The sequence below is a fragment of the Ooceraea biroi genome, chromosome 2 (genome assembly GCF_003672135.1).
Source record: "Ooceraea biroi isolate clonal line C1 chromosome 2, Obir_v5.4, whole genome shotgun sequence".
Classification (NCBI taxonomy): Eukaryota; Metazoa; Arthropoda; class Insecta; order Hymenoptera; family Formicidae; genus Ooceraea; species Ooceraea biroi.
In genome coordinates, this window is record NC_039507.1 from 18,772,569 (window position 1) to 18,800,020 (window position 27,452).

At 36.1% G+C, this 27,452-nt stretch overlaps 2 protein-coding genes across 2 annotated transcripts in view; both read left to right on the forward strand.

Moving 5' to 3' along the window:
• The first annotated feature begins 6,885 nt into the window (after nucleotides 1-6,885).
• Nucleotides 6,886-9,521, forward strand: LOC105276338 (U4/U6.U5 tri-snRNP-associated protein 2). Its single transcript, XM_011333860.3, has 9 exons — nucleotides 6,886-7,133; nucleotides 7,455-7,733; nucleotides 7,818-7,993; nucleotides 8,065-8,290; nucleotides 8,364-8,650; nucleotides 8,744-8,872; nucleotides 8,984-9,045; nucleotides 9,130-9,352; nucleotides 9,434-9,521. The coding sequence occupies exons 1-9, from the start codon at nucleotides 7,007-7,009 to the stop codon at nucleotides 9,497-9,499; spliced, it is 1,575 nt and encodes a 524-aa protein (XP_011332162.1). The 5' UTR covers nucleotides 6,886-7,006; the 3' UTR covers nucleotides 9,500-9,521.
• A 1,480-nt stretch (nucleotides 9,522-11,001) lies between these two features.
• LOC105276339 (rap guanine nucleotide exchange factor 2) overlaps nucleotides 11,002-27,452 on the forward strand; it is a 144,343-nt gene continuing 127,892 nt past the window's right edge. The window contains exon 1 of the mRNA XM_026967873.1: nucleotides 11,002-11,372. The gene's annotated coding sequence lies outside the window, so the exon portion shown is untranslated. The remainder of the gene's footprint in view (nucleotides 11,373-27,452) is intronic.

Consider the following 27,452-nt stretch of genomic DNA (forward strand, 5'->3'; position numbering starts at 1 on the left):
TTTCTAATTTTAAAACATTTTTTGTTGTCGAAATTTTTGTAATCTTAGTTTAATTTATGAATATAATGTTCATTTTAGCTAATGATAAGTTTGTTAGAAGATTATATGATGGAAATGGTATATACGGATTATGATTATTATCATAGAAGAGATGGTAAAGATTTCGGACGAATGTTCGAAGAAGGTCATTGGTGGATAAGGTTTCTACATCTGGTAAAAGAATACTTGTCGACATCACAGTCTGTTTATATGAGAGGACAAAAAGATGCATTTAAGTTCGTAGATGAATTGGAAAAGGTATCTCAATAAGTTTATAACTAAAGAAATGAAATTCCTATAGTTTTCTTTTCTTTTTTTTGAAGATAAGAATCATTAATATATATTTTTCTATGATATGAATATCTCCATATAACAAAGAATACTAGGATCCATTGTATATATTGATTTTATTTAGTTTTACATAAAACTTTTCATTACAAGTATCGATATGTCTTGAGATAAGCGTACTTATCACATATTTGTCAAATAATATATCTGCCGAAAGAAATGTTCCCACAATAAATAACTGTCGTATTTCCACATATGTGCAGGATGAATCTATTGTTAAGTGCTATGCAAGAAGACACATCGATTTAATACGACATAAAATAAGTAAGATATTTTCTGTATATGAGGTATGTCCGCCCATGTCCATTGTGTGTGCGATACATAAAGATTACACGTATGCACAAAACAAGAAACTATTCTGTGCATAATTATATCTTACGTTACTGTCATGGCGACATTCTGACAAAGATGAACTTTTTATGCAAGATAATGGGAGAAGCAAAAGAAGGCCCAACTGTATAAAAATAATGTACAAAGATAGATTCTAATCATGATTCTGCATTATATTTCAGCAGCTGGCGGACGTTAGTGACGATAGACTTCTAGTAGAGTATCTGTAGTACCCTATCTCATTAAAAATGTATGTTATTTATTTATGGTGACAATAGGAGCACCTGTTATTCCAATTTGTCTCCTTTGAAAAAATCATCTTTTATAGGGATGTGTTGTATATGCAATTATAAAGATACTTATATAGTATCTTTAATTATTTTGTACTTTCTAGTCTCGTTACAAAGCAGCAAGCAAACAATATTTGAAATACACACCTAAAACAAAGAAGAGGAAGGCTGAAATGAAATTTGCAGTTGGAATGATCGTGAAATGTAATTGTACAAATGTTTGGTGGTATAATATACCGTTCGTGATAATAGGATGGACAGTGATTGATGATTTAGAACTGAGAGCCAAGAATCAATCTGTATGGTACTTAGCTTCTTCGGAACAGCGGTTTACAATTTGTATTCGCGAAGGTATAAACAAACTATATTAAATACATTGTGTTAATCTGAATTATACATATTTACTATATACACATATATAATTACTATATACAGGATTCCCCTGGGTTAAACGGTCAAACTTAAAATATGATTTTCTTAAACTTAAATTATGATGAGGACTTCAAAATAAAACATTTTCCTCTGGAAGTATGCTCGCAAGCGCTTTGTTCAAGAGATATTGACTTTTGTTAAATTTACAGAAGTATAGGATTAAATACTGTCGGAATGTATCTGTGTTTGGTTTATACGTCATTGACAGGCATTGCCTTTAAACTACAAAGCTTCATCCATATGTACAAAATATAATTGTTAATTCGTTGAATACTTTTGTGGAATAAACAAATACATCATGTTTTATATGTATTCGATTTGTGAATATGCCGATTATATTATATAGATAGTATATTTATATAGACATTGTGACAGAAATATTTATTTTGGTCACAGTGAATACGTCACGCAATTTCCAAACAGAAGATTGCCAAATAAGATATTGTTATCTTTAACATTTCGACGATTGAGGGAAACTGGGTCATTTAGTATGGTGCCACGAGCTGATGGAGTTTATGCACTACTGCTAAAGAAATTAAAAGGATAATAGTTATCATATTGCAGCAGTTCAACCAAAATCCATCGCAATAAGTATACGAAGTTCTAAGTTAGGAAATTTATCCACAATTATATGATAAATAGACCTCCGGCACACCAGCGCGACGCGACACGCGATGCGCGATATGCGACGTGCGATATCCAATGAGCGTACAGTGTTTATGGAAAAGCTGTACGCTCATTGGATATCGCACGTCGCGCATCGCGCATCGCGAACCGCGTCGCGCTGGTCTGCCGGAGGCTATACTCCCATACAGCACGAAAACATTTCAGAAATATTTCAGAAGTATTTCATCTGACAGATGAAAGCATCTCATAAACATTGCAAAATGTTTCTGCAACAGTTATGAGACAACTCCGGAATAGCAAAATGTCCGCGACACTTGCATTCAAAACCTTATAGAAAGATTGCTGAAAGGTATAGATCAATCTGCAACCTTTCTGAAATATTGCCGAAAGATTATTAAAATAGCTGAAATCTTTTTGATATATTACTAAAGGTTAATTGAAATAATTTTTAAACTTTCCTATGATGTTGCACACAAATTACAAAGCTCTTATTAAAATAAATTGAAAATACTTCAGAAATTATATTTAAATTTATTATATGAGTATTCAGAAGATTGCAAATACTAAAAAGTTATATATAATAAAAATTATATATAAAATGTATTTATTATTTTTATTGTACGTTTTTATTTAATATTTGCAATCTAATTAATATAATAAATATGATTTCTGAAATATGCTTAATGAAAAAAATACATAATATATATAAGATGTATATAGATATGCATATATATCTATATATATAAGATATATAGATATACACATACATAGCTAAACCAAGTATTCACCAAGTTTCCCTTTAAAAAGCGTGAATTGTTGGCACATTGACAAAGAGCCATTCTTATATTATATATTTTCCTTTTTCTTCCTCCAAATAGTTGATTAAAAGGAAAGAATTATATAGATATATAATTCTCTGTTCAACCAACACTTATATTTGAAAGAAAAAAAGGATACGTGAAGATAACACATTTTTTTGTCAACTGGTTAGCTTCACTAAAGATCGAATACTTGGTCTAGGTATATATATATATATATATATATATATATATAATTTTACTTTTTACAATATTCACATTTTTTCAAATTTATTGCATGTGGTAGGTTTTAGAAACATTTCTGTTGCAACATTTCATATGACATATTGCGGAATCTTTTCAGAAATGTTGTATATGAAATGTGAAACCTTGAAATGATTTTAAAACCTTCCTGAAAGCTTTCTGTATTAATCGGTGCTGTATGGGTGTAATTCTATTATATTGTAATTCATCTATTTTCCCAATAAGCGGAACAGAAAATTCTTAGCAGATGGGTTCTATTAGTACTAAATAAAGGCGTAGCTTTTATAAAGACAAACTTTATATTTAATCGACTGCTTACAATGTCGGATTCTTTGTATAACGAAAACGTAACTGAACTAACTTCGAAACTGGAAGGAACGGGGGGAAAAACTAAAGCTAATCAATTAACATAGAAAGGCAAACGCACTAAAAAAATAAAAGTCACTAGATAATACTATCTCTAGTAATAGTACATTAACCAAACAAAATTAAATTTAATTTGTGTTAATTGTATAACACTAATAAAAATACCATATATGATGATGAAATACTTTAAGGATCGGTTCTTTCCAAGTTGCCATCTTCGTTTTGTCATAGGCGAAGAATACTACGGTGTAAAATTCTTGCGACACTTAGTAATATAAGTAATACTTCGTGGGATAGCCGTCAGTACTAATCACAGCACAAAGGCTGCTCATATGGCTCCTGAATCACCGGACTTCAATCCTATCGAACACACTTCTTGGAGATGGTATTAACAAAAGATATAAATTTCTCATCAAAAAGATTTAAAACTTTAAGGAGAAGAAGACTCCATCTCATCAACTGTCACGCAAAAGTAACAGTATATATATATATATATATATATATATATATATATATTCCATGTTAATAAATTGTTAAGAAAAATTTATTTCCTAAAACCAAGGACTTCTTCAAAGAAATCTCTACTATATGAATATTTTTTGTATTCACTGTGCATATATCGCATATAGGGCTCGCTATTATATGTTTAAACGGAAACACATTTACACGTATAATTAGCATATCCGTTCATTAGAGGTATTATATGTATAAACGGAAAACGTTTATACCCACAAGTTTATACCCACATGTTTTTCTGGAAATAAGTGTAAACGGATAAACGTTTAACGTTTACACGTATATTCGATAAACAAAATAAAATCAGAACCCTAATCCATACAGCAGACACACATATATATGTATACGTGTAATATCTTTGACTCTATACCTATGGACTGCTAACGTTGCCACTTAGGTAATGTAAAAGACGCGATCCAAGATCTCAGCGCACCCACGTCCCAACGGTCAAGCCAAGAACTAATAGTCGTACATATACCTTTGACTGAAGCATTTGTTCTGTGGTTTCATGACGCATGTGAGGTGTTATAAGTGACAAATTCTAAGTGAAAACAAAATGGTTCGTTATTGTTGTATCAAATCATGTACAATCACACGACACAAAGCCAAAACAGGAATACAAAAATCGTCTCGAAATAAAGAATTCACACTTGGTTCCTTAAATTCTCTGCGATTATCGGTCCGCAATTCCGATGGTTGATAATGCACAGATCCTTGAATCTGAAAGGTTTCTCCTTACTTACTTACGAACGGACGTCGATTAATCATTGAGGTCATACCTCATACAATAACGAGCACTACAGAAAAAATATTTAATATTTATAGAATAGAAAATAAAACACGCATTTCAAAGAATGACTTTGCACGTAATAAGAAATATAAATGTCCAAACTCTTTTTACTAATTTTGACGCGCATGTATTAGATAATGATTTATTAGAAAATCACAAACATAAAATGATAAAAACAATAATAAAGTTTTATTTAAAAATAAAGTTATATTGGTTTGGCAAAGAATTGACACGTAACTTACATGTAAAATATGTCCGTAAAGATTTTACAAAACTGATTTTGTTCAAAGGGCAGTAAATGTAATCTATATATACAGGGTGTCCCGGGTTTTAACCGACAAACTGCGGGAGCATATTCTACTAGTGGAAATAAGAAAAAATTCTTATATCGAGTTTTTAGAAATGCTTTATTACAAAGTTATAAACCAATATTGAAAAGAAATATGAGATAAGTAACAACGGAACATAGTGTAGAATTTGGAAGGTCGAAGATGTTTATGTTACGTGTATTCACATGTATTCATGTTCACTATGTTCAAACGATTCAGTATGATTGTTACTTTCACAACAGTAGCTGTTAGATTTCAATCGTCGTGTGAACTAGCAATTACTATCAGAATGCCAAAAGTGTTTTCAAATGAGGAATACACTGATATTCATTTCGTGTACGGATTCTGTGACCGGAAATGCACGAGCTGCCGTACGAGAGTATCAACGTAGATTTCCTAACAGGAGAGTACCAGATAGTTCTGTGTTTAGTAATACCCATTTGCAATTACGTAATTTGGGTTCATTTCGACCTATGAATGAATATGATGATGTTCGTTCAGCTCTAAGACACCGACGACGCTCGGAAAGAATCTTAAATCTTCGCCAAAACAGCTGGATACAGTTAGACGGTTGTCCATCGCACTATGCTAGACAAGTTAGAAACTGGTTAGATGAACATTACGCTCATAGGTGGATTGGTCGAGGAGGACCGGTTTTCTGGCCTCCAAGATCGCCCGATTTAACGCCTCTTGATTTTATTTATGGGGAACTTTAAAAAATAAAGTTTACAGTACAGAAGTAATCTCGCTTGAAGATTTAAAGCAACGAATTACTAATTCAGTTACTGAGATGCAACCAAATTTTCAGGAATGTCGTACTGTAACAAATTCTGTACTACGTCGATGTCTAGCTTGTATCGATGTGCAAGGACAACATTTTGAAATGCGTCACTAAATCATTGCGTAGATAATTTTTATTTTTGTGAAAAAATCCGTTGTTACTTATCTCATATTTCTTTTCAATATTGGTTTCTAACTTTGTAATAAAGCATTTCTAAGCAAACTCAATATAAGAATTTTTTCTTATTTCCACTAGTAGAATATGCTCCCGCAGTTTGTCGGTTAAAACCCGGGACACCCTGTATATATAAGCCAAATACCACTCACTGACTCATCAACGTGCAGCTCGAACCACTGCATCTATCGACTTAAAATTTTAAAGGTATATTCCTACTAGTACGTAGGTGCTCACTAAGGGTGGGTTTTCCGAAATTCCACCCCTAACGGGTGAGAAGGGGTAAAATGTGTCTTTATTTAATTCTACACATAATATCGCGGGCGAAGCCCGCGTGACGGGGGATGCTAGTGTATAATAAAACTGATTTCTAGTCTCTTAAGATTACGTTTTTATTTTCTTAATTTTTTCCTTTCAAGTATACTTTATTGTACTACATTCTCATGTACCTAATGCTTTATTGTAAGTAAGAAAGGAATTTGAAGTTATTTTGCAATTTAACATGAAAAGTGCAACAATTTTACTGTTCAAAAAGCATTAAAAAAATCATATTAATACAATGATCATGAATATTTTGTTTTATATTGTAGTATAAGAGAATGTGAATATTATATTCTTAAAACAATGTTCACGAAATATATGATTATTAGTTCTTGGTTTGGCCGTTGGTACCTGGTGGCGCTGAGATCTTGGATCGCACAATGGCTGCCCATTAGCAGTCCATAGGTATATAGTCAAAGTGTAATATGTATTTTCGTATAAGTATCGTAGATTCATTTATATCGCTATTTTTCTCACAATGGCTACAATAACAAATTTGGTCATCCGTACTCTAATCGTGTAACGCGATTGGTTATTCCCTGTTCCTGTTGCCTGTTCCTTTGCATTGTGTAATAGGCTTTATGCTCGGTCTATAGTTTCATATGTCTATGGAACGGACTTGTTACGTTGGTTATGTTTACATGCAGGAAATGGCGTCTGATAAACACGATTTTCGAGAAAAGCGAAAATTCGCGGACGTTGGGAGCGATTCAGACAACGAAGCGGAAAGTGAGTATGCGTAATTTTGTGTGCCCAATCAATAATTTAGATCTGTGAATGTTGAATATACACGTTTCAGCTTTAATAAAACACAAAAACAGCACGAGTTTTAGGTTAGATGACGGTCAGTGTATCATGATCTATTTTGGTTTTGTAAGAAATTTTGTGATAGTAGACTTCATTACAGTATATTTGATACTTGTGTCTGTGTAAGGTGCTTATTGTCGATGCATGATTACATGAAACAATCGACGCGTTTTGTCTTCATAATATTATAACTTTGTAACGTAAAACATTATTATCTGAGAGTTGTGTATTTTTCTGTTACAGAAAATGCAAAGCATGTAAAAACAAAATCGGAGGCACCACGATTGTGTCCATACCTAGACACGATCAATCGACAGTTTTTAGATTTTGACTTTGAGAAATTGTGTTCTGTGTCGCTATCTAGAATCAATGTCTACGCTTGTCTGGTCTGTGGCAAGTACTTTCAAGGCAGAGGAACCAATACCCATGCTTACACGCACAGTGTTGCGGAGAGTCATCATGTGTTCCTTAATTTACATACATTAAAGTTTTATTGTTTACCAGATAATTACGAAATAGTTGGTGAGTATACGTCGTACGCGTATAACGCATGTACGCGTTTCCATATATTTTTGTTTTTCAACAGCTAAAATTATGTTCCTTCAGATTCGTCGCTGGATGACATTAAATACGTTCTAAATCCGACTTTTGATAAAATGCAAATAGCCCAACTGGACAAGAGTGATAAACAATCTAGGGCAATTGATGGCTCCATGTATTCACCAGGAATAGTGGGAATGAACAATATAAAAGCTAATGATTACTGCAATGTCATTCTACAAGTAATTTGGAGCGATATACGTTATATTTTGTAGCAGAACCTTGCACATGTTGTAATTCTCATACTTTGCAGGCACTTTCACACGTCACACCGTTGAGAGATTTCTTCTTAAGAGAATCTAATTATTCTCACGTGAAAAGACCGCCTGGTGACTCGTCCTATCTTTTAGTACAGAGATTCGGAGAGCTTATGCGCAAATTGTGGAATCCGCGTAACTTCAAGGCGCACGTAAGTCCTCACGAGATGTTGCAGGCGGTGGTTTTGTGGAGTAAAAAGAGATTTCAATTTACAGAGCAAGGTATGTAACCAATTTTATTAGAGGTGTGTACATAATTACACAGCTGATATAATTAAGGCTCTCTCTTGTTTAGGTGATCCGGTGGATTTTCTGTCGTGGTTTTTGAATGCTCTACATCTCGCGTTGAACGGTACGAAAAAGCGGGACTCGAGCATAATTTATAAAACGTTTCTGGGACATATGCGAATATATACGCGGAAAATACCACCCTTGGAACTGGAGGAGAGCCAAAGAAGCGAGCTGCTGCACACAGTCGAGTACGGAGAGACCGTGACGGAAAGTCCGTTCTTGTACCTCACCTGCGATCTTCCACCGCCTCCGTTATTCAAAGATCAATTCACGGAAAACATTATTCCACAGGTATTCGTATTGATGTAATGAATAACTAATTATCATAAATAAATGAATTTGGGAAACAGAGATAATATAATATCGTATTTTTTATTTGCACAGGTGAATCTGTACACGCTACTAAACAAATTTAACGCCATCAACGAAAAGGAGTACAAAACGTACAAGGAAAATTTCATGAAGAGGTTCGAAATCACGGAATTGCCACCTTATCTCATACTTTACATCAAAGTAAGCTTTCCGTGTGTTGGTGATTTTGTAGATTGTGCAGTTTTGTAAACTGTAGATTTTGTAGATCGACGATTAAATAACGCGTGGTGTTTGTTTTCTTATTGATTTCAGAGATTTACTAAAAACACATTTTTTGTCGAAAAAAATCCAACGATCGTAAATTTTCCAGTGAAGTGAGTATCGTATGTTTTGTTTTGTAACATGCACTGTTAGATATTTGATCCAATTTTAAAACCACTTGTTGATTATGTTTCTAGAAATGTCGACTTTGGTGATATCTTAACGCCCGAAGTAAAGGCCAAACATCAGTGCACAACGTATGATTTAGTGGCGAATATAGTGCACGATGGCGAACCTGGTCAAGGGACATACAGGGTTCACATTTTGCACAGAGCTACTGGCCAATGGTACGAATTGCAAGATTTGCACGTCACTCAGATTTTACCGCAAATGATTACTCTTACCGAAGCATACATACAGGTAAATCAAGAAAGAGCATTTATTTTTCTATATTTCTGATACAACGTTAGGCTAATCATCTTTCGTAATTTCTTCTTACAGATCTACGAATTGAGGAAAGATATACACATGGAAAATGGAGATAATAAAAGTAAAAAAAATATGTGATATGCTTATATAAAACTAAAAATTTGAAATAAAAATTTGGAATATAATAAAAATTTACATTTTGTACAGAAACTTTGTTTTGATCTTTTAACATTTTCACAACGATATTTACATGTGTTTCCGATTTTTTTACACAATTTATGTTTCATTAGAAATTTTCTTTTGAAGAAAATTATATTGTTTAATTTGTTTGATAAAACAATCGCGAATACCTTTATTATACAAATTATTAACGATCTTTTTGAGCTTTTCAGTTTGTTAATAAAATTATTAATTACTGTTGGGTTGACCGAAAAGTTCGTCTTTTATCCTTTTAGTAAAATTCAAACTCAAAACTTTGTTATTAAGAATTAATTAAGATAGACTTTCTGGTTAATATAATGTTATATACACAATTAAATATCAGAAAAACGACTTGCCCCTTTTCAGAATTTTAGCATAATTTCGAATATATAACTAAAATATATTAATCCTTTCAGGGGCACGATTAGACCGCTCGGTGAATTTTTGTAAAAATATGTAGTTCTATGTTTTTCTGATCGCCGATTTCGTATCTGAAGTCAGATTTGAAAAATTCAAAATGACAAATCCAATATGGCCGTCGTTTTTTTACTTTTTGAGCCCTTTTTTCAAAACCGTAACATGATGGGACAGTTCTGTTTTCAGATTCGTAATCTACGGAAAAAATACTATTGAAATGACCTATCACACTTACAGAAGCAAGATAAAAGATTCCAAATGTTTTACATTGTTTTATACATATTCTTGTATTATATTTATCTCAATATATATTATTTATATGTAGCATGACCTTGAAAGAAACCCAACTTGTAATATTTTTTCAATATATATTTTGAGCAAAAGGTCTACATTTCTCGCTTATTTCGCGTAAATATATAATTATTAATTTTTTTATTAAAAATTGAACCTGCGAAATAATTTGCAAAAATCATATATGATAGTAGGAGATATATTCAGTAATTTTTTTAGCTTCCTATCTTTATTTGTTTCATCAGGGACGAATTAAAATGAAAAAAAAACGCTATTTTCTTAACTTTATTTATTCATAATAATTGTTAATTATTATAATAAATAAAAATAAAAATAAAAACTTGAAGAACAAGTATTTAGAAGTCAGAAAAATAAAACGGCACGCTTATTATGACGAAATTGTAAGAGCAACAATAATAAAACTGTAGCAATGTAAGTGTACATATATGTACCAGTGCCCCTGAAAGGGAAATACGTTTCTTTTATATTATAAACGTTTATATTTGTAAATAATTATTTAACAGTCCGAAAGAGAGAGCATCGGAATAGTTAAAAAATTACATCTTTCCGAATAGTGTACATTCACGCATTAAAATCATTTTCCCGGTTTTTCTTCGTCGATCCCAGTCGAATAGTACCGAGTACTGCCGAACAATTCAAACGCCAAGCAGCGAGTGTCTAGCGTGGCGTTGGAGGGGGAGGCGGGATCACGGAAACGCACGATCGTCTTGCCGAAGTCGAGCCGCGGAGTCGGAGCAAGTCGGTCGGAGTTTATGACGGAGTTGAGTCGCGACCGGCTACGCGAAGCGGTCGCGGTTGAACGTGCGTGTCACGCGCGAATGTTACGTTCTCCGCGCCTCCTCGGTTCGTCGGATGCGTCTCGTCTTCGACTTCTTCGTCGCGGTACGGATGGATCGCGCGGTGGTACGGTTCGTTACGGTTCGTACGCGCCGTTACAAGCATAAGCGAGTCGCGAGTGTGTGAGTGTTCGTCGTTCGCGGAGTGTGTTCGCCTCTCGAGTCGCGCCTTGAGAGAGTGTCCGCCGCATCCAGCACGTGTGGATTATCGTGCGCGGCCGCTGCCGATTCGATTCGACCGCACGGTGAGTACCGCTCTTCTCTCTCCCCCCCTTTGTAGAAAAACCAAAAGCGACATTTTGAATGGGCGCCTCGCGCCAACCGGTCTCGCCCCGCGATATGGCGCCGTCGCGCCGCCGCACTTGCACTCCGAATACACACGCAGAAGCGACGACGTTTAAAACGACGTTCCAGGCGACATTTGAAATTACCTGCAATCCGCTCCGCGAGCAAACGGCAGCTCCTCGCGTCCTTCGCGCGCGACCTTCCGTACGTGGCATCGCCGTTCGCCCGTCGCCGGCGTCTTTCCGTCTCCCTCGCCCCTTTTCGCGGCAAGCTCCTCGTGGGAGTCCGACGCATTCCGACGGCGACGCTGCGTCGTCCGCCTCGCGCTCCCTCGCTCGTTTGTCCGATTCTAATTTTCCCGGTGCTCCCGGTTTATTCTCGCGCGGCGTCGTCGACCGGCCGCGAGTCCCCGCGACTCGCCGTGCTTCTGCCCGCGCGCGTACATCCCTCACCTCCACCCCCCGCTCGCCCACCCTCGGCCCGCGCGACGTCGAATACCTGTTTCGCGCGGTGTTCGAAAAAACTGTTCGATCGCGTGGCGGCCGTCGCGACCGAGCAAGGTGGAACGCGCGATCGCGGCACGCGGGAAGGCGGCGGAAGAGCAGGGAAGAGAGGTGCGTTGACTCTCTTCCGCGGAATTCCGCGAGTTTCGGATTCTTGGCGGAAACGCGCGTCGCCGTGTTTTTTTGTACGTCGTGCAAGAGAATCGGATTCTATTAGGGGGTGATTTAGTTTTGAGGGTTTTGTTTGCTCAAAAACGCATGTATTTAAATATGATAATGAATGAATACCTTAATCAAAATATTTTCCTTCGTTTTCTATAACTGTTTCCCATCTTTCTGGCAAGAGATCGATTCCACCACGATAAAATCACTCTTCTTTTCAGTTGATCCATTCGTCGACGAATTTTCGCACTTCTTCCAAATTATCAAAGTGTGTATCCTCTAAAGCGTGTTGCATCGACCGGAACAAATAATAATCGCATGGAGCAATGTCCGGAGAATACGCGGGGTGCGGTAAGACTTGCCATTCGAGCTCTAATAGTGTTTCTTTCACTGATAACGCAACGTCAGGTCGAGCCTTGTCACGAAGAAGAATCACTTTCCGTCCTTTACTCGCAATTGGTGGTCGTTTTTGGTCCAATGCTTGCTTCAACTTGTACAATTGGTGTCGATAACGATCAGCCGTGACAGTCTCATGCGGATTTAACAGCTCATGGTACACTATCCCACCAAATACAGAGCATTACTTTTCAACCGTGAATATTGCGTCTCGGAGTGGATGTTGATGGTTCGCCTGGATCCACCCATGATTTTCTGCGTTTCGGATTATCAAAATAGATCCACTTTTCATCCCCAGTAACAATCCGAGACAAAAGACTCTTCTTTTTTTGCCTGGCGATCAACGAAATGCAAATGTTCAACCGGTTCGCAATGGCACTTTCCGATAATTCATGTCGAACCCATTTCCCTTCTTTCTGAATTTTTCCCATTTCATGTAAATGTTTCGTAACTGTTGTACGATCAACACTTAATGCTCTGGCAAGTTCTGAAGTGGATTCTGTTGGATTTTCGTGCAATAATGCTTGCAAATCTGCATTTTCAAGCTTTCTTGGTTGTCCCGAGCGTTCTTTGTCCTTCGCATCAGTATCACCACTTTTAAAGCGTCTAAACCAGTATTCACACGTCTTAATCGATGGGGCAGAATCACCATAAGTTTCCACAAGAATTCTATAACCGTCAGCGGCAGTTTTGTTTTGATTAAAAAACAAAAGCAACGCATGTCGAAAATGCTAAAGAGCTTTCGGAAGTTGCATTTTTACGATGATATAAACAGGACTGTTATTGCATCTATTGCTATAATGCTACTAAATGTCATGGATAATGTCAAGACTGTAAGAAACAACAGTTATCGGAAACAGCTATTGGAACAAACTGACACTACAGCCATCTGTTGCAAAACCCTCAAAACTAAATCACACTCCTAATAATTAGTCTCGAAGCGCGCGAAGGATTCCGGAATCGCGTGCAACGTTAGACTCGATAACAGCTCTGATACTCGTCACTGAGGATGTAATGTAAGCTCGTTTAGACGGAACAGTTCGTTGCCAGGTACGGTCATTATGTTGATATCAAAAATTATAATGTTTCGAGATCGAGCTGGTTCTAGTCCGCGAAACGAGTCATGAGTCGTGGCAATTTTCGCCTTCACGCGATGCGAAATTAATATTTACCGTGTACGAAGAGTGTTATTACAGAAAGTCTCCGAGCATTACATCGTGCGGAGATATTGTCTGCGTTCACGACGTGTGCTTGAATACGTCAATCGATGCAATTCGTTGTTGCCGCAATCCATTTGCATTATAGTGATTATGAAGAGCTGGTAAAAATGTCAGATATCGATGCACAGTTATCGATGTCAGTCATTTGATTGGAAAGTGGCAGCACGAACAGAAATACAATAAAATTAGAAATTACATTAAAAACAACAAGTAGATCTTACACGACATCGCTTGGAAATGTGATCTTGTCTGAATATTATTTTTATATTTCTTATACGAGATTTTTTAACGCTATAGAATATTTTTCATAAAAGAAAGATGTATTTACATATGAATAAATTACATTAGGTAATGTACGGAAATGTGAGTTTGATTGGCATAATCGATATGCAGCGTAAGCCTGTTTTGCTTCGTGATGTGTCTATTAAAGAAATTACTTTTCTCACAGTCAAGTGTGATGTTTATTACATGAATTAGTGATTATAATTGCTATAGAGATTATTCGGATAGGTCTTGAATAAATTACGATACACGCAACCTGTTAAAAACCGGGCGAGTTCCCGTATTTGGCGAGTATTAATTCGCACGAATAATCCGGGAACATTCCTGAAGGTCAATTTTGATGTGGGCGTGCGATATATTGTCTAATCGCGTAACTTACAACTCGTAAAGATTCGCCATCACGTGGTGTTCACGGAATCACCGGAACGTTTTCACAACGATAACATTAATCTAGTATCTTAGCGGAAATCCTGATCAAAAAAGGACAAATTTAAGTCGATAAATGGCTTTTTGTTGAATTGTGGAATTTTTTCAGAATGCTCGAACGTACGTCTAAAATCAATAATTCGTCAATCATTTGATAAACAATGGGGAGTACAACGAAATATGTTTTCTTATTTCAAGAGGTTCAAGAGAATTTTAATTTGAATAATAATAATATTAATTTGAAAGTTTTGTATGATCTACAATTTTCTCTTAAGACGTGACACGCGAATTTCAGTAAAGTTATGATAAAAAAAGCCAGGAAAGGAGGAAGTATGAAACTTGCTCGCGTAAACCACAACTATTCGCGCAGCAGGTGGCCGGTTACGAAGCGCGCATATGTGACTGTAATTGAATATGATGATGGTACCGAGGCCGCGAGATATCGGCAAATTGGGTTATACCAGTCATGAAGTAGAAATCATTACGCACATGTAGATACATCCTGATCTCATGATTAACATTAATCTGATGATTAATGTTAGGACCCATAAGTCCACTTGAAAGTAGCTTATTTTACGAGCGACTTTCGAGCTCTCTGACAGTTACGTGATAGACATGGCATTGATAGCGATGCTCGATTATCGTGTCCTCGAGAGGTCCTTACCGCTGAAGAAATCGAGAATAAAATTACTCGAGAGCGCACTCGATCCAAGTGTGCTCTGTTCAATCTTGCGCGATACGATAGTTAACTCAGGGTTATCAAAACGCAATGTATTTGACAGATACATTAATTTCGTGCACTATAAAATATTATATAACAAATAATATAACAAAAAATATTAATGAAAAAATTAGTATGCTTTAATTAACATTTAATATATTTTACTTTAATATATTTAATATATTTTAGAAAATTTTATTCTAAAATTTTGAGAATATTATAAATTATTCGATTGGAATTTATTCAGATTGGAGTTTATTCGATTGGGATTTATTCAATTGGAATCTATTCAGAAAATAACATTTTTCTTCATTTTTCTTTTTCGTTATTATTTCTTCAGACTTGATGATTTTTCTACGTCGTGTTTTTATAATATATGAAATTTATTTGACCGAGAATTTAATGTAGTAAATTTTAATATTATAAGTTGCATTATATGTATACTTTGCCCGCACGTGAGTGTAAAATAGAACGGAGAGGAATTTTAACGTGAATTTTATCTGACGTATGGACGCTTTTGACTTTTTCGACGTGACCTAAAATCGCCCACGAACTGAAACAAACAAGCGTAAATTGTCTTCTTTAAATTTCAGAAACTGGGACGATCGTTAATGGAACGGAAATTTTCCACAATTGGAATTGCGATCTCAATGTTCATTATTTTTTATTCAGTGAAGGGATATAGTGCTGCTTTCTTGCTTTTCGTTTGAAAATCAATAACGTGTTTACTTCGAAATGTACTTACGAGCATCACATGTATATATAATACGACAGCTCGATAATTTGTACGATTCACTCTTGATATGAATAGTTTTTTATCCAACTTTTATTGAATGAAGCCAACACGGTGATAAACATTCATGAAATAAACCATTCGGTTTTTATCTCATAAATATTAAATATTAATTTCTTTTGATACATAGATTATATATAATATACAGATTATATAATTATGCATAGTTTAACGTATTATCCTGTGCATTCGATTGGATCAATTGGATAGTAACACCTAAATTTGTAAATTGTAAACCTTCGTGTCATACTTTAACGTAAATTGTTTCAAGCAGTTAGATCCTTAAAGAGAAAATACGTCATTCCTTATTCCCGACAATAGTATAAAACGTAAAGAAAAACTTTTGCATTTGTATATTACATTAAAAAGTTGCGTCTATAAGATACCTGCTTATGATGAAAGAAGCTCGTACGCCTATTTCCTTTGAAGCCGTTAACGGTTGCTTCGTGCCGGAAGAGAACACTTTGCGCGGCGATTAGGAACTGAAGGTGACAACACGTCGTCGCCGTGACTCGCGTGAATCAGATACAATGTACGAGGTACCACCCTCATTTACGTAATACACCACGGGATGAAGACAATGCGCGGAACACTACCGTGCCTCCTTCGCAGACTCGTAGACGCCGAAAAAGAGAGGATTTCGAGACTGTCGTCGCCGAGTCCATATTTGCTATCGCGACGAAACGCTAAGCTCGCTCATAAAGCGTTTTATTGTTAGATGCAACGGCGCGTTGATCGCAACGAAGTGCAGAACACGAGCTATCCTCGGAAACCGTGTTTGGGCTCTCGTGCTGAATAAATATCGAAACTTTTTTACCGGGACAAATGCCGCAGAAGAGATTACTTGCGTATCTGCGAAACGGAACCACAGATTCTGCATTTTATTTCATGTTAAACGTTATTTTCAAGTTTCAATGGGGCTTTTTTTCTTTTAAGGACAGCGAGAGTCGATTAAGTTGTTTTGCTATCGTCTGTATCTGGGTTTCTCGTGTACTTTGGAGACCGTGCTCCCATAAATTGATTACGCGCGATTTTGAGCGACAAGAGATCCCGCAATTGCACGGCACGCTATCCGCATCGTAACAGTTATCGTGATTTTATGGCGACACATGCGTGGCACTTGACTATTCGCCAGACCTTTCATGTGTGTCGGAAAGATAAAATGCATTTCTAACACAATTGATATCCCGATTATTCTTTTTCCACGTATTACATTTGAAAAATGCTCCCGCTTTTATTTAGAAAATCCCGGGATTACCAGTACACTTGGCTTTGAGAAACGAGTCGCGTTTCATATCATTTTAAAATGCACAAACTGCAAAACATTTTCATATTTTCTAGTTTTGATCCAACAATTTCCTAATTTTTTATGAAGGTTTTTTTACGTTTTACGAAGAGAGATATCACATTTGCATTATCTAAAGTGAACAATGTATAAACACAAATGTGATTAAATTTTGTCATATTACTTTTTATGCGTCACACTGATAAAATTTGTAATACATTTCTGTCGAGTTCAGACGAATCACGTCAAGATTTCACAGTTTAGCATTTTGTTGCAATGTTTAGTTTTCTCACAGTGTAGAGTCACTGTAAGCGCGTGAGGTGAATTGAAAATGCAACTGCGAACGCATATGTTCTTCCGTACACGACATTTGCGACCGATCAATAATTCGCGCAACGAAAGAATATTTCTTTTGCAAAGAAAAGTCAGGTCAGAGATTACGTAGCTCTTTCGTGGCGGAAGATGTTGAGAGATTAGAAATGCAAGTCCGTACATAGCAATAAGGGAGAAACGTGTGCATCGTTTGTCAAAGTAACGCATATCGAATAAATGAGGTCGAAGCGATTGAAGTTTATGGAATATCGCGTATGCTGTCGTAAAGTAAACTGCTTTATATTTAATATTCGTAAAACCATTTGCAAATGCTGGTTTAAAATATCTTTTGTAACAAGTAATAGAATTCTGCCGAAAAGGGATAAAATTTGCAAAAAATGTAATATTACTTTTTATAAAATTTTCATGATGAGAAAAGATTTGAAACTTTTCAAGAGATTCAGGATAATATTCACTAACAATAAAACACTCAGTTTGTGAAAAATCATACTACTAAAATCGTGCGAGAAAGTTTGTATCATCTGACGCTTTCCAGTTGCGATCATTATGAAGAATAATAGGATACCTTGCACCGAGCAAGGAACCGTGTCTTTTGATCAATTAACTTTTCAGTCTCGCTGCTCGCGATGTTTATGCTCCTAAGTGCACGTTGAATTTTATCGTAGCTCGATGCACTTGTGAATGGAGGTGGTCGACGCGTCGCGTGGGGAAGCGATGAATGTATCAGATCGATTAACCTTTTATGGCACGATGCCTTCTTTTTGTTACGATACACTCGTTGGGTAAACATCCCGAAGTATAGAGTGAATTTTATCGCTGTACGCACTCTGTATTTATGAATGGCAAGGGAATAGAGATGCGGAGTGACTTCGAGGAAAATCATCAGTCATGTCGCTGCCATTTTGATACCCACAATATTTCGCGGGAGCATAAATTTTATTTATTAGCCTATTGGGAGAGGGGAGGGAATATGTGCAGGAATGAGATAAATGCGAAAAATGACGTACAACGTAAAGCAAGGCAGCAAGACAGTCTTGCCAGAATGTCAAGATATATTTTTACCTGAAATTCTCTTGGAAATATAATATTCTCTAGAATTCAGAAACATTGTTTTAAAATTCTCTGTGTTTTCTGCGTCTGAGAGATGTTTATGTATTATATAGATAACTATACTTTCTGCATATACGTTTTCAAAGAGCAGCTTAAGCGTAGTGTATGCAAATACAGATTTTTTGCCCGCCATTCGCTAATTTCTTGAGAAATGTGAGACTTTAATTGTTTTACCATTGTAATTAGAATCCATCCATTCCTAACCCTCGGAACCATCGTTTGGTAAAGCCACGATAGCCATCAAGCACGCTTTTCATGAGGTTCATTCTTTGTTCACGTTTTAACCTTGTAGATTAATGAGTCTCTATATTTTTTCGTGATTATCTTCCCTTTTCGTGTTTGCATACATTTACATAATTGTACCATTTCATTGAGCCTAGATATTTTTCTCATAATACACAATTCATAATAATAATTTTAGTCTATTTATATTAAATGAATTGTGCGATATAGGAAAATATATATAAATAATATTTGCTAAATTGAACCAAGCTTGATTGTATTACCATGATAAAAGCTATTAATCATATATAATTTATGTGTATATCTAACTTTTTATGATGCATTAGCTATTTAGTAAAAGATAAGCAACTCAATGAATTAAAAGTGATTCAGTTTATTATGTCCGTTTGAATAAAAACCGCGCTTCTCTCTGTGTAACTATTTTTAACAAGTATTTTGTCAGTTTTATAAATTTTATTTAAAAATTGGAAATCTCTCGAATTTTTGTCTCATATTTCTCTATTATATTTTATTCTATTTCCTATATTTATATTAAAACTATATATATATATATATATATATTAAAACTAGTTTTTTAATCATGCGATGTTTAAGCAGCTCGTGAAGGATGTATGCATTTAAACAAATTAAGAATTAATAAGTAAGGAAACAGGAGCTTTTTCTTTATCGATCGGTTCGCGCTGCAAATGGCGCACGTCCGTTTCGCGATAAAATCCTGCTGTGCATAAATTACGCGAGACTAATGATCGTTCGAAGGTTCGATCGCGTAACTTTCCAAGTAGGCTAAGTCGCGAAGCGCGGCCAAATGGCTGCTGCACAAGTGCGATTATTGTGACCCACAGTCTGTTCTTTCCGTTAGGCCTTATTATCCGCACCACCTGTCTTAACGTGCGCTTCCCCTTCTTCCATTATCTCCCTTCTCGTATCTACACATCCTTCCTTCACTCGCCTCCTTCCTTCCTTCATCGTTCGTCTCGCTCTTCCGCCACCGACACCATATTCACTTCTACTGTTACACCTGCGGCTCTAGATGGCTTCACGACAGTTAGAGCCCCCCGAGGCATACACCTTGGCATTTCGATTATTAAATCGATCGCCCCTCTTTCTCTTCCTTTCATTCATGCCTATACTTGCGCGCATTCTCTCGCAACGTTACATAGATTTCAGATTCGATACCGAGTTGCTCCATCTGAGCAACAGTCGAAATGATTCTTACGACAGACTTCTGGGTCCTTCTGGGATTTCCGTCCGAAGATTCTTATGACAGAATGAAAGTCTCGCGCCCATACGCCCATCCAAGAGTGTATCTAAACACCACGACCTCCAAATCCTCTTACACACTGCTGGACGCACGCTGAAGTTGCGAAAAGGGAACGATCCCACGCGTGGCACGTGCTCAACCTCGTTCGCGCGACGCCCCGCGTGGATGCATATATTTGCAAACGTTTACACGACGCGTATTTGCAAATTACACTCGATGAAAATGGGGTCTGGAAAGTCGCGACGTTACGTCATAACGTGTCGGTAATGGTAATGCCGGCGTCTCACATGGCACAAAAAACCCTTATAATTCTGTACTATTATGATAATATGCTGGTGACGCAATCTGCTGATCTTTTAATCGACAATCTGAAACTGGAGCGTTTTTTATGTCTATCTTAAGAAAGTGACGCTTGGCGCAATCCGTGTACGGATATATAAGAATTATTTAAACTTTCTTGTATTTCATAATTCTCATGAAATCATAGTACAATTATGTAAATATATGCAAACACGAAAAGGGAAGATAATTACGAAAAAACATAGAGACTCATTAATGATTCCATGGAACGAAGCGCGAGCAGGTCCGAAAAATAGGTCTAAAGATAAAAAGAGATAGACAAGGCTAAAGGATAACATTGTACGATAAAAATATAATGTAGACCGTGCAGCAATTTAAACAAGTATTTATTTGTACCACTAGTGGGCGTTTTAGTAACGAAACAACGCTCTCTAGATTGGATTGATATAATTGGTCATAATGTAACAATTTATTCAGTGGTGTCCGTATAAAGTTCAATTGGCGACAATCGTCAGTAACTTATTATTGAATTATCGCGCATTGCAAACGTATTACCATTACCATGAATCGTTTAGTTTCAGTACTTTACCTTTCGTTAATATGAGCAGATCGAAAAATAGCGCATCTCGAGAAGAAAGAAAAACGGATACGAGCAAGTAAAGAGAAACGAGACAAAGAAATGTTACTAATCGCTGCGAAATACGATCTTTAGATTACGCGCGAGACAAAGTCGAAAGCGTAGTACGTCTTCCAGAAAGTAGTAGGGCACGCGCAAAAGACAATAGCCGTGGTTGCACAATTCCGTGCCGCTACTGTCGTTGAGCACTCTCTGGAACTGGCAAGACGGCCGGTAGTAGCGGTAAAACGACGACCGGGAACGACGAAATTCGCAATCGGTCGTGCCCCGCGAGATTACGAGATTTATCTATCCCGGATCTTATGGTGGCGAGAAGAAAAAAGGAATGAGAGAGAAAAAAACACGCAAAGTGAGTCAACCTTCGGACCGCATCATCTTCGGGGGATTCTTGCTTCCGGCCAATTGTATCTTGGATTTCTTCCGGTCTCACGCTTCGCATAACTCCTCGCCCCAGCCGGAGATCATTCCCTTCCTTTCCTCTTCTTACTCTCTCTCTCTCTCTCTCTCTCTTTCCTCTTCTCTCCTGTTCCTACCAATCGCTTCGATTCTACTGCTTTTAATAATCCTATTACACGCCTTGCCTTTTATCCACGTTAAACTTTAATCATGTTTATTACGTCATTCTATTCTTTGTTCGTAATAAATAAATGTTTTCCCATAAACCGTGATTATGGCTCACATATAAGGAAACTTAACGATGATAAATGCTGTTATATACTGTTCGTGCACTTCGTTCACGCTACTCCGTTAATTACTTTAATGCATTTGAGCGATTATTCTGTTCATGAAGATATATTTTTGTTCCGCGTTGTTCAATATGGATTTCGCCTATAATGTGATCAATTTTATCTGCTTCTCTTTTTTGTCGCAATTATTGCTATCTCTTTCCCGTATCTCCGTCATGTTGCTCGTGAAAATTGCACGGAATTCCTACGTTCCTCGAGGAATGTGTCAGAAATTCCTGTCTAGGAGAGAAAGGGTATTTAAATTCATAATCTCTAAAACATATGTACCTTCCAAAATTAGGGAAAATATTTGCATAAAATATTATAGTATTAGGGAAGATATTTGCGATCATGTAAATGATTCGCATTTGTGAGATTGTAGGGGGAATTCATTCGCGGAATAAAAGATTGTAATAATACGATTATAAAAATCCGATAATCCCACGCCGACATGAATTTGTTGTTGAAATTGGCATTTGTTGGGATAAAACGCAACACTTCATCATTCATTTCTGCTAAATTTTTTATAGCTTGATTTAATATGCATGATTTAATGCGCTTTTTAATGTGGAAGACATTTTTTAAAAAACTAATATCGATTTGCATTTAATTTGTGATACGCGAGTACTTCATATGAATATTTATTTAAATTTACGTATCACGGATTTGCGCTTGTATTCGCAAAGGGGAAATTAGGAATACAGGGGTTGATATGATCGATGTCGCGACGGGTAACGGGAAGCCAAGCATGAATTATCTCAAATTTATATTAAAAGCTGCGTTTCCCGATGCGAGAAGTCGCGGAAAATGCGTTTACGCGTGGAGGGTGCGACGTGTCAATTTTCGGGCAATTTCGCGGCAATTTCCTGATCCCTCCGTAGATGGTGCATAGAAAGAGGGAGGAAGGCTGACTCGCGCGCAAAGCAAGGAAACGCGTCAAAGAATCCAAGCGACTTTGCTCACGTAAATTGGAGAGAGCTACACAAATGAAATTGGAAATTACGTTGAAATTCATCGTACGAAAAACATGATACATATTATTCGTTTCAAAGTAGAGAAAATAACTATTCATTCTTATTCATTGTAACTTTATTGTTGTTATAATTAATAAAATCCTAAAAACAATAGAATCGTATCAAGAGTTCAAATGGTTCATTTTCATATAAGTATGATATGTTTTAACTTTAAATGGAGAGTGTGATGGCTGTTTTTATTGGGTCATTAAGTATGAAACTTTACAAATAGAACATAAACTTTTGCATTTTTTGGCACATGGACATGATTTATTTTCAATCGAAGTATGCGCCCATGTTATCTACACACTTCTGCCATTTTAGTGGTAGTTGGTCTATGCCTCTACTATAGAAGCCAGGAGTACGGGAATCGAAGTCGCGGAAGGCTGTTTCGACTGCCTGTTGAGAATTGAAGAATTTTCCCACCAACAAGTTGTCCAAATTCCGGAAGAAGTGATAGTCGGTAGGTGATAGATCTGGTGAATATGGTGGATGACGGAGAGTTTCTAATTCCAACTCCCGTAGCTTTGCCACGGTCAGTCGTGCAGTGTGCGGTCGAGCATTATCATGCAACAGGATTGGCATTGACCGATTGACCAATTTCGGTTGTTTAATAGCAAGTTGTTGCATCATTTCGTCCAGTTGCTTGCAATATACTTCAGCCGTTATCGATGTACCAGGTTTCATAAAGTTGTAGTAGATAACACCTGACCTGGACCACCAAACAGTCACCATAAGCTTCTTCTGTGTAATGTTGGGTTTCGCGTGATGTCTCGGTGGTTCATCAGCGTTCAACCACTGATGTGAGCATTTACGATTGTCGTAGAGTATCCACTTTTCATCGCAGGTCACAATTCGATTAAAAAAAGATTCATTTTTGTGACGGGAAAGCAAAGAAAGGAAAGCCTCTAGACGTTGCGCCTGCTGCGCATCGGTCAATTCGTGCGGGACCCATTTGTCCAACTTCTTTATCTTACCAATTGCAGCTAAATGAACCAATATGGTGGGTATGGAAACATTGAATATCGATGCCAATTCACGTGTACTTTGAGATGGATCGGACTCTACTACGGCTCTCAAGTAATCATTATCCACCTTCGTCTTTGGTCTTCCACGTGGCTCATTAGCGAGGCTGAAATCTCCATCTCTGAAATTTTTGAACCAATTGCCCACCGTTGCTTTAGTAGTTGAACCTTCACCAAATACAGCGTTGATATTACGAGCTGTCTCCGACACTGTGGTTCCACGGCGGAACTCATATTCATAAATCACACGAATTTTGGACTTTTCCATAGTTCTATAAAAAAGAATCCACCAATAAAACTAATGAAGATATTTGAACAAACAAATATGACATTTGAAAAGCGAACATACATCTATCACACTAACCTAACCTGATACTGACGTCTGGCGCCAAATTTGAGATAACAAATATTAAAGATGGCGCTTTTACATTTGTAAAGTTTCATACTTAATGACCCAATATATTGTACGTAATAACGAGATGTTAAAAACGTGCGATACAACTTCAATAAAAATCCAATATAGACGTAAAAAAGGTTGTTTCTACTTTTATCAGTGATTATGAATGTGAGCTAAATTTTTCACATAGATATTTTCGAAAATTAAGTCTACTACAGTATGGCTAACTAGTATAATATTTCATCTTATATCTTTTTATCACGGTTAAAGCAAAAACTTCCACTTACGACAGAGCAAAACGGATCCTTAATCGCATACCCGTACGATCCTTGCACGCAATAACGGACTCTCATTAATGCGCATGCCACATAGCGTGTTTTTTGAGACATGTTCTGGCTATGGCATGAGGAACCGGAAGTGGTTGTCTGGACATGCACGACTACGTATCGCGGAAAGGACGCTTCATTGTCGCCTGTGCAACGACCGTTGAAATCTACCGTACGATACATTTATTAACTTCATAACTCTTGGATATAAATCTACTCTTTCTAGATTACTGTCACAATAAAGAAATGCGCGGAAAACGAAATCTATTCCTTTAATGTCCTGACATATCCATAATATGTATAAAAGACACACATATACATATGTATATACACACACATATACATATGTATGCCGAATAAATTTGAATCGAAATAACGTATTTCTCGTTAAGGAAATTCAATTGTTATCGACCATTTCAATTTAAAAATGTGCTATTCGATGAAGTTACTGCAATACGTTGTACGTCACCTTTATAACAATTTAGCAAAAATTGGCTAGTCAATCACAATACTTTTACGCAATGACTGACTTGTGAATAGCGTGCCGTAAGGAATTAATTTAGCAATAAAAAATGAAAAAGTGAATGGTAAAAGCTATTAAAGTCATTAACTAAGTAACTCGAGTCTAAATGAATCAAACTAAACACATACTTGTGACAATATGTGTACAACATGTCGTATATTAATTTTATAGCAAAATAACAACTTTAAAAAAAAAGAAACAAAATTCTTAAAACATCACTATATTGAGTTGTATCTAAATGCCATCTAACTGCGATCCAGATTATTTAATTATCTAATATTCAAATTGTTCAAATATTTTGTTACAAAATATATTTTTAAATGTACAGGGTTCCATAACAAGTTGCTGAAACTAATCAAGTGTCATTTTTGAATGCATATAGTTATTGAAAAAACAAAACTTGCATTGAAAAGAAAAAATCTGTAGTTTTTAATAGGTATAAATAAAATTTAATAAAATGTGTTTCCATGTATCAATTCATTTTACTGAAAAATTATGAAAAATTTGCAAATAATCAAATAAGCTAATGATAAATATTTTTAAAGTGCGCACCGTCAGAATTTGTACAGAAATAAATTCTTTTACTCGGAAACTCGTAAAAACTGATAAAAACTAAACAAAAATTTTTTAAATTAAAGAAAATCTTTAAACAATTAAAGAATAACAAAACATAAAAAAATCGATTATCGATAATTCTGTTAAAAATAATGGAAAACATTATTATTTTAATGCAGATTTATTGTCAAAAAATGGGATGACGTAGTATATAAGTTTAAATGAATAATGATTCCTTATCTTGTCAGTGTGGTTTCACTCGTAACTTTATGTAGTATGAAACTCTCTATAAGCACTACTATACACTTTTTCTCTAGAAAAGAAGCACTTGATAAATTAAAGATAGATAAGATAGATCTTTTCTTCTGTCGTCTCCGATTACTCATTTTGACGCGCACGGATTTCTTTCTACCATAGCCTGAATAAAATTGCGGTCTCTCAAGTAGACGACCATTAACCGTAAGACACTATCTGAAGTCGTGAAAAAGAGGACTAATCATTTAGTTTCAGCAACTTATTATGGGACACCCTGTATCAATTTGATGGTATCATTATTGCAATTGGAACGAAAATATCATCGAGGATGAATTCTTGCGACAGAACTACGTGGCATGTTAGAAATGGCAGAGCATTCGTGCGATTGATCTGGTTCTGATAACGGCGTTACAGGTGCAACGACGACCTATGGAAGTCCGAGTGAGCAATTTAAACGTAAATCGATCGGTTCTGTGCAAGCCATGTTCGCCATTTCTTTGCCTTTTCGCGATCTTGCAATCATTTGTGTTGTTTCAGGCTAAATGTAACTGAATGTCCTTGTAATGGTTAAATATTATTGCATTTAAGGTAAATGTAATTAAGAATATTCTTGTAATTAAATATTCTCACATCAAATGTCGTTAACCAAGTCTCTCGCGTATCGTCGGCGACATAATTTAATGTTTGATAGTCAGTGCATTATATAATCAATTCTGTATAATCAATCAATTTATCCTATATATATACAATATAATTATATTATCCTATATATATAATATAATTATATCCTATATATACTTGTGTTTTGTATAACATATATACAAAACACAAATTTATTTGTTAAATTATACAAACCTTTACGCGATACGTAAATTTTTCTAGCGTATTTTTATCAATGTCTGCACTTACTAAAACATTTTCATAGTTACTATTCTCTGATTTAGAAATAATCGATTATATTCGTAAAAATTGATATTATTGTATTTCAATGTTAAATTGGTAAAAGATTTTTAAAGTTAAAAGATTTTTCATACACATAAATCAGATAGATTGGTACTTATTACTTGATATATCTTGATAATATAATCATATAATGATATAATATAATATATATTTGATAATTCTTATTTATTACATATTTATTACATAGATATATACATATATCTCAAGTGCCACACGTAAACGCGTTTTTCTTCGCCAAAGTGACCACACGTCTTTGAATTTTCTGCATATAGTTTATCGTTTCTCCAATAAAAAAAATATGTTTTTTCTATGACACAGTCATGCGACAAAATGACGTAGCAAGGTGAAAGCACACGTCCGTGCGATGACGAGCATATGGCCGAGACAATCGACTTTTCGACGGTGCCAGGTGCGTGCGGACGTCGAATTCGATCGCGCAGCAGGTGAGCCTCGCTCGCTCGCGTACTACTCGCCGTGATCTCGCGTGCGCGCGTATTAAAGCGGCCGTCGTACTATCGATTCGTTAGGGGAGGTTCAGTGACCATCGAACAACTCGGACTCCTTCGTCGAGAGCCCCGTTGGGTAT

Bases quoted from the DNA above. Each gene is read 5' to 3' on its own strand.
- LOC105276338 (XM_011333860.3), top strand. From the start codon at position 7,007: ATGTCTATGGAACGGACTTGTTACGTTGGTTATGTTTACATGCAGGAA. The intron at 9,046-9,129 runs GTGAGTATCGTA...TTATGTTTCTAG, and splicing joins ATCGTAAATTTTCCAGTGAA to AAATGTCGACTTTGGTGATA. The intron at 9,353-9,433 runs GTAAATCAAGAA...TTCTTCTTACAG, and splicing joins TTACCGAAGCATACATACAG to ATCTACGAATTGAGGAAAGA.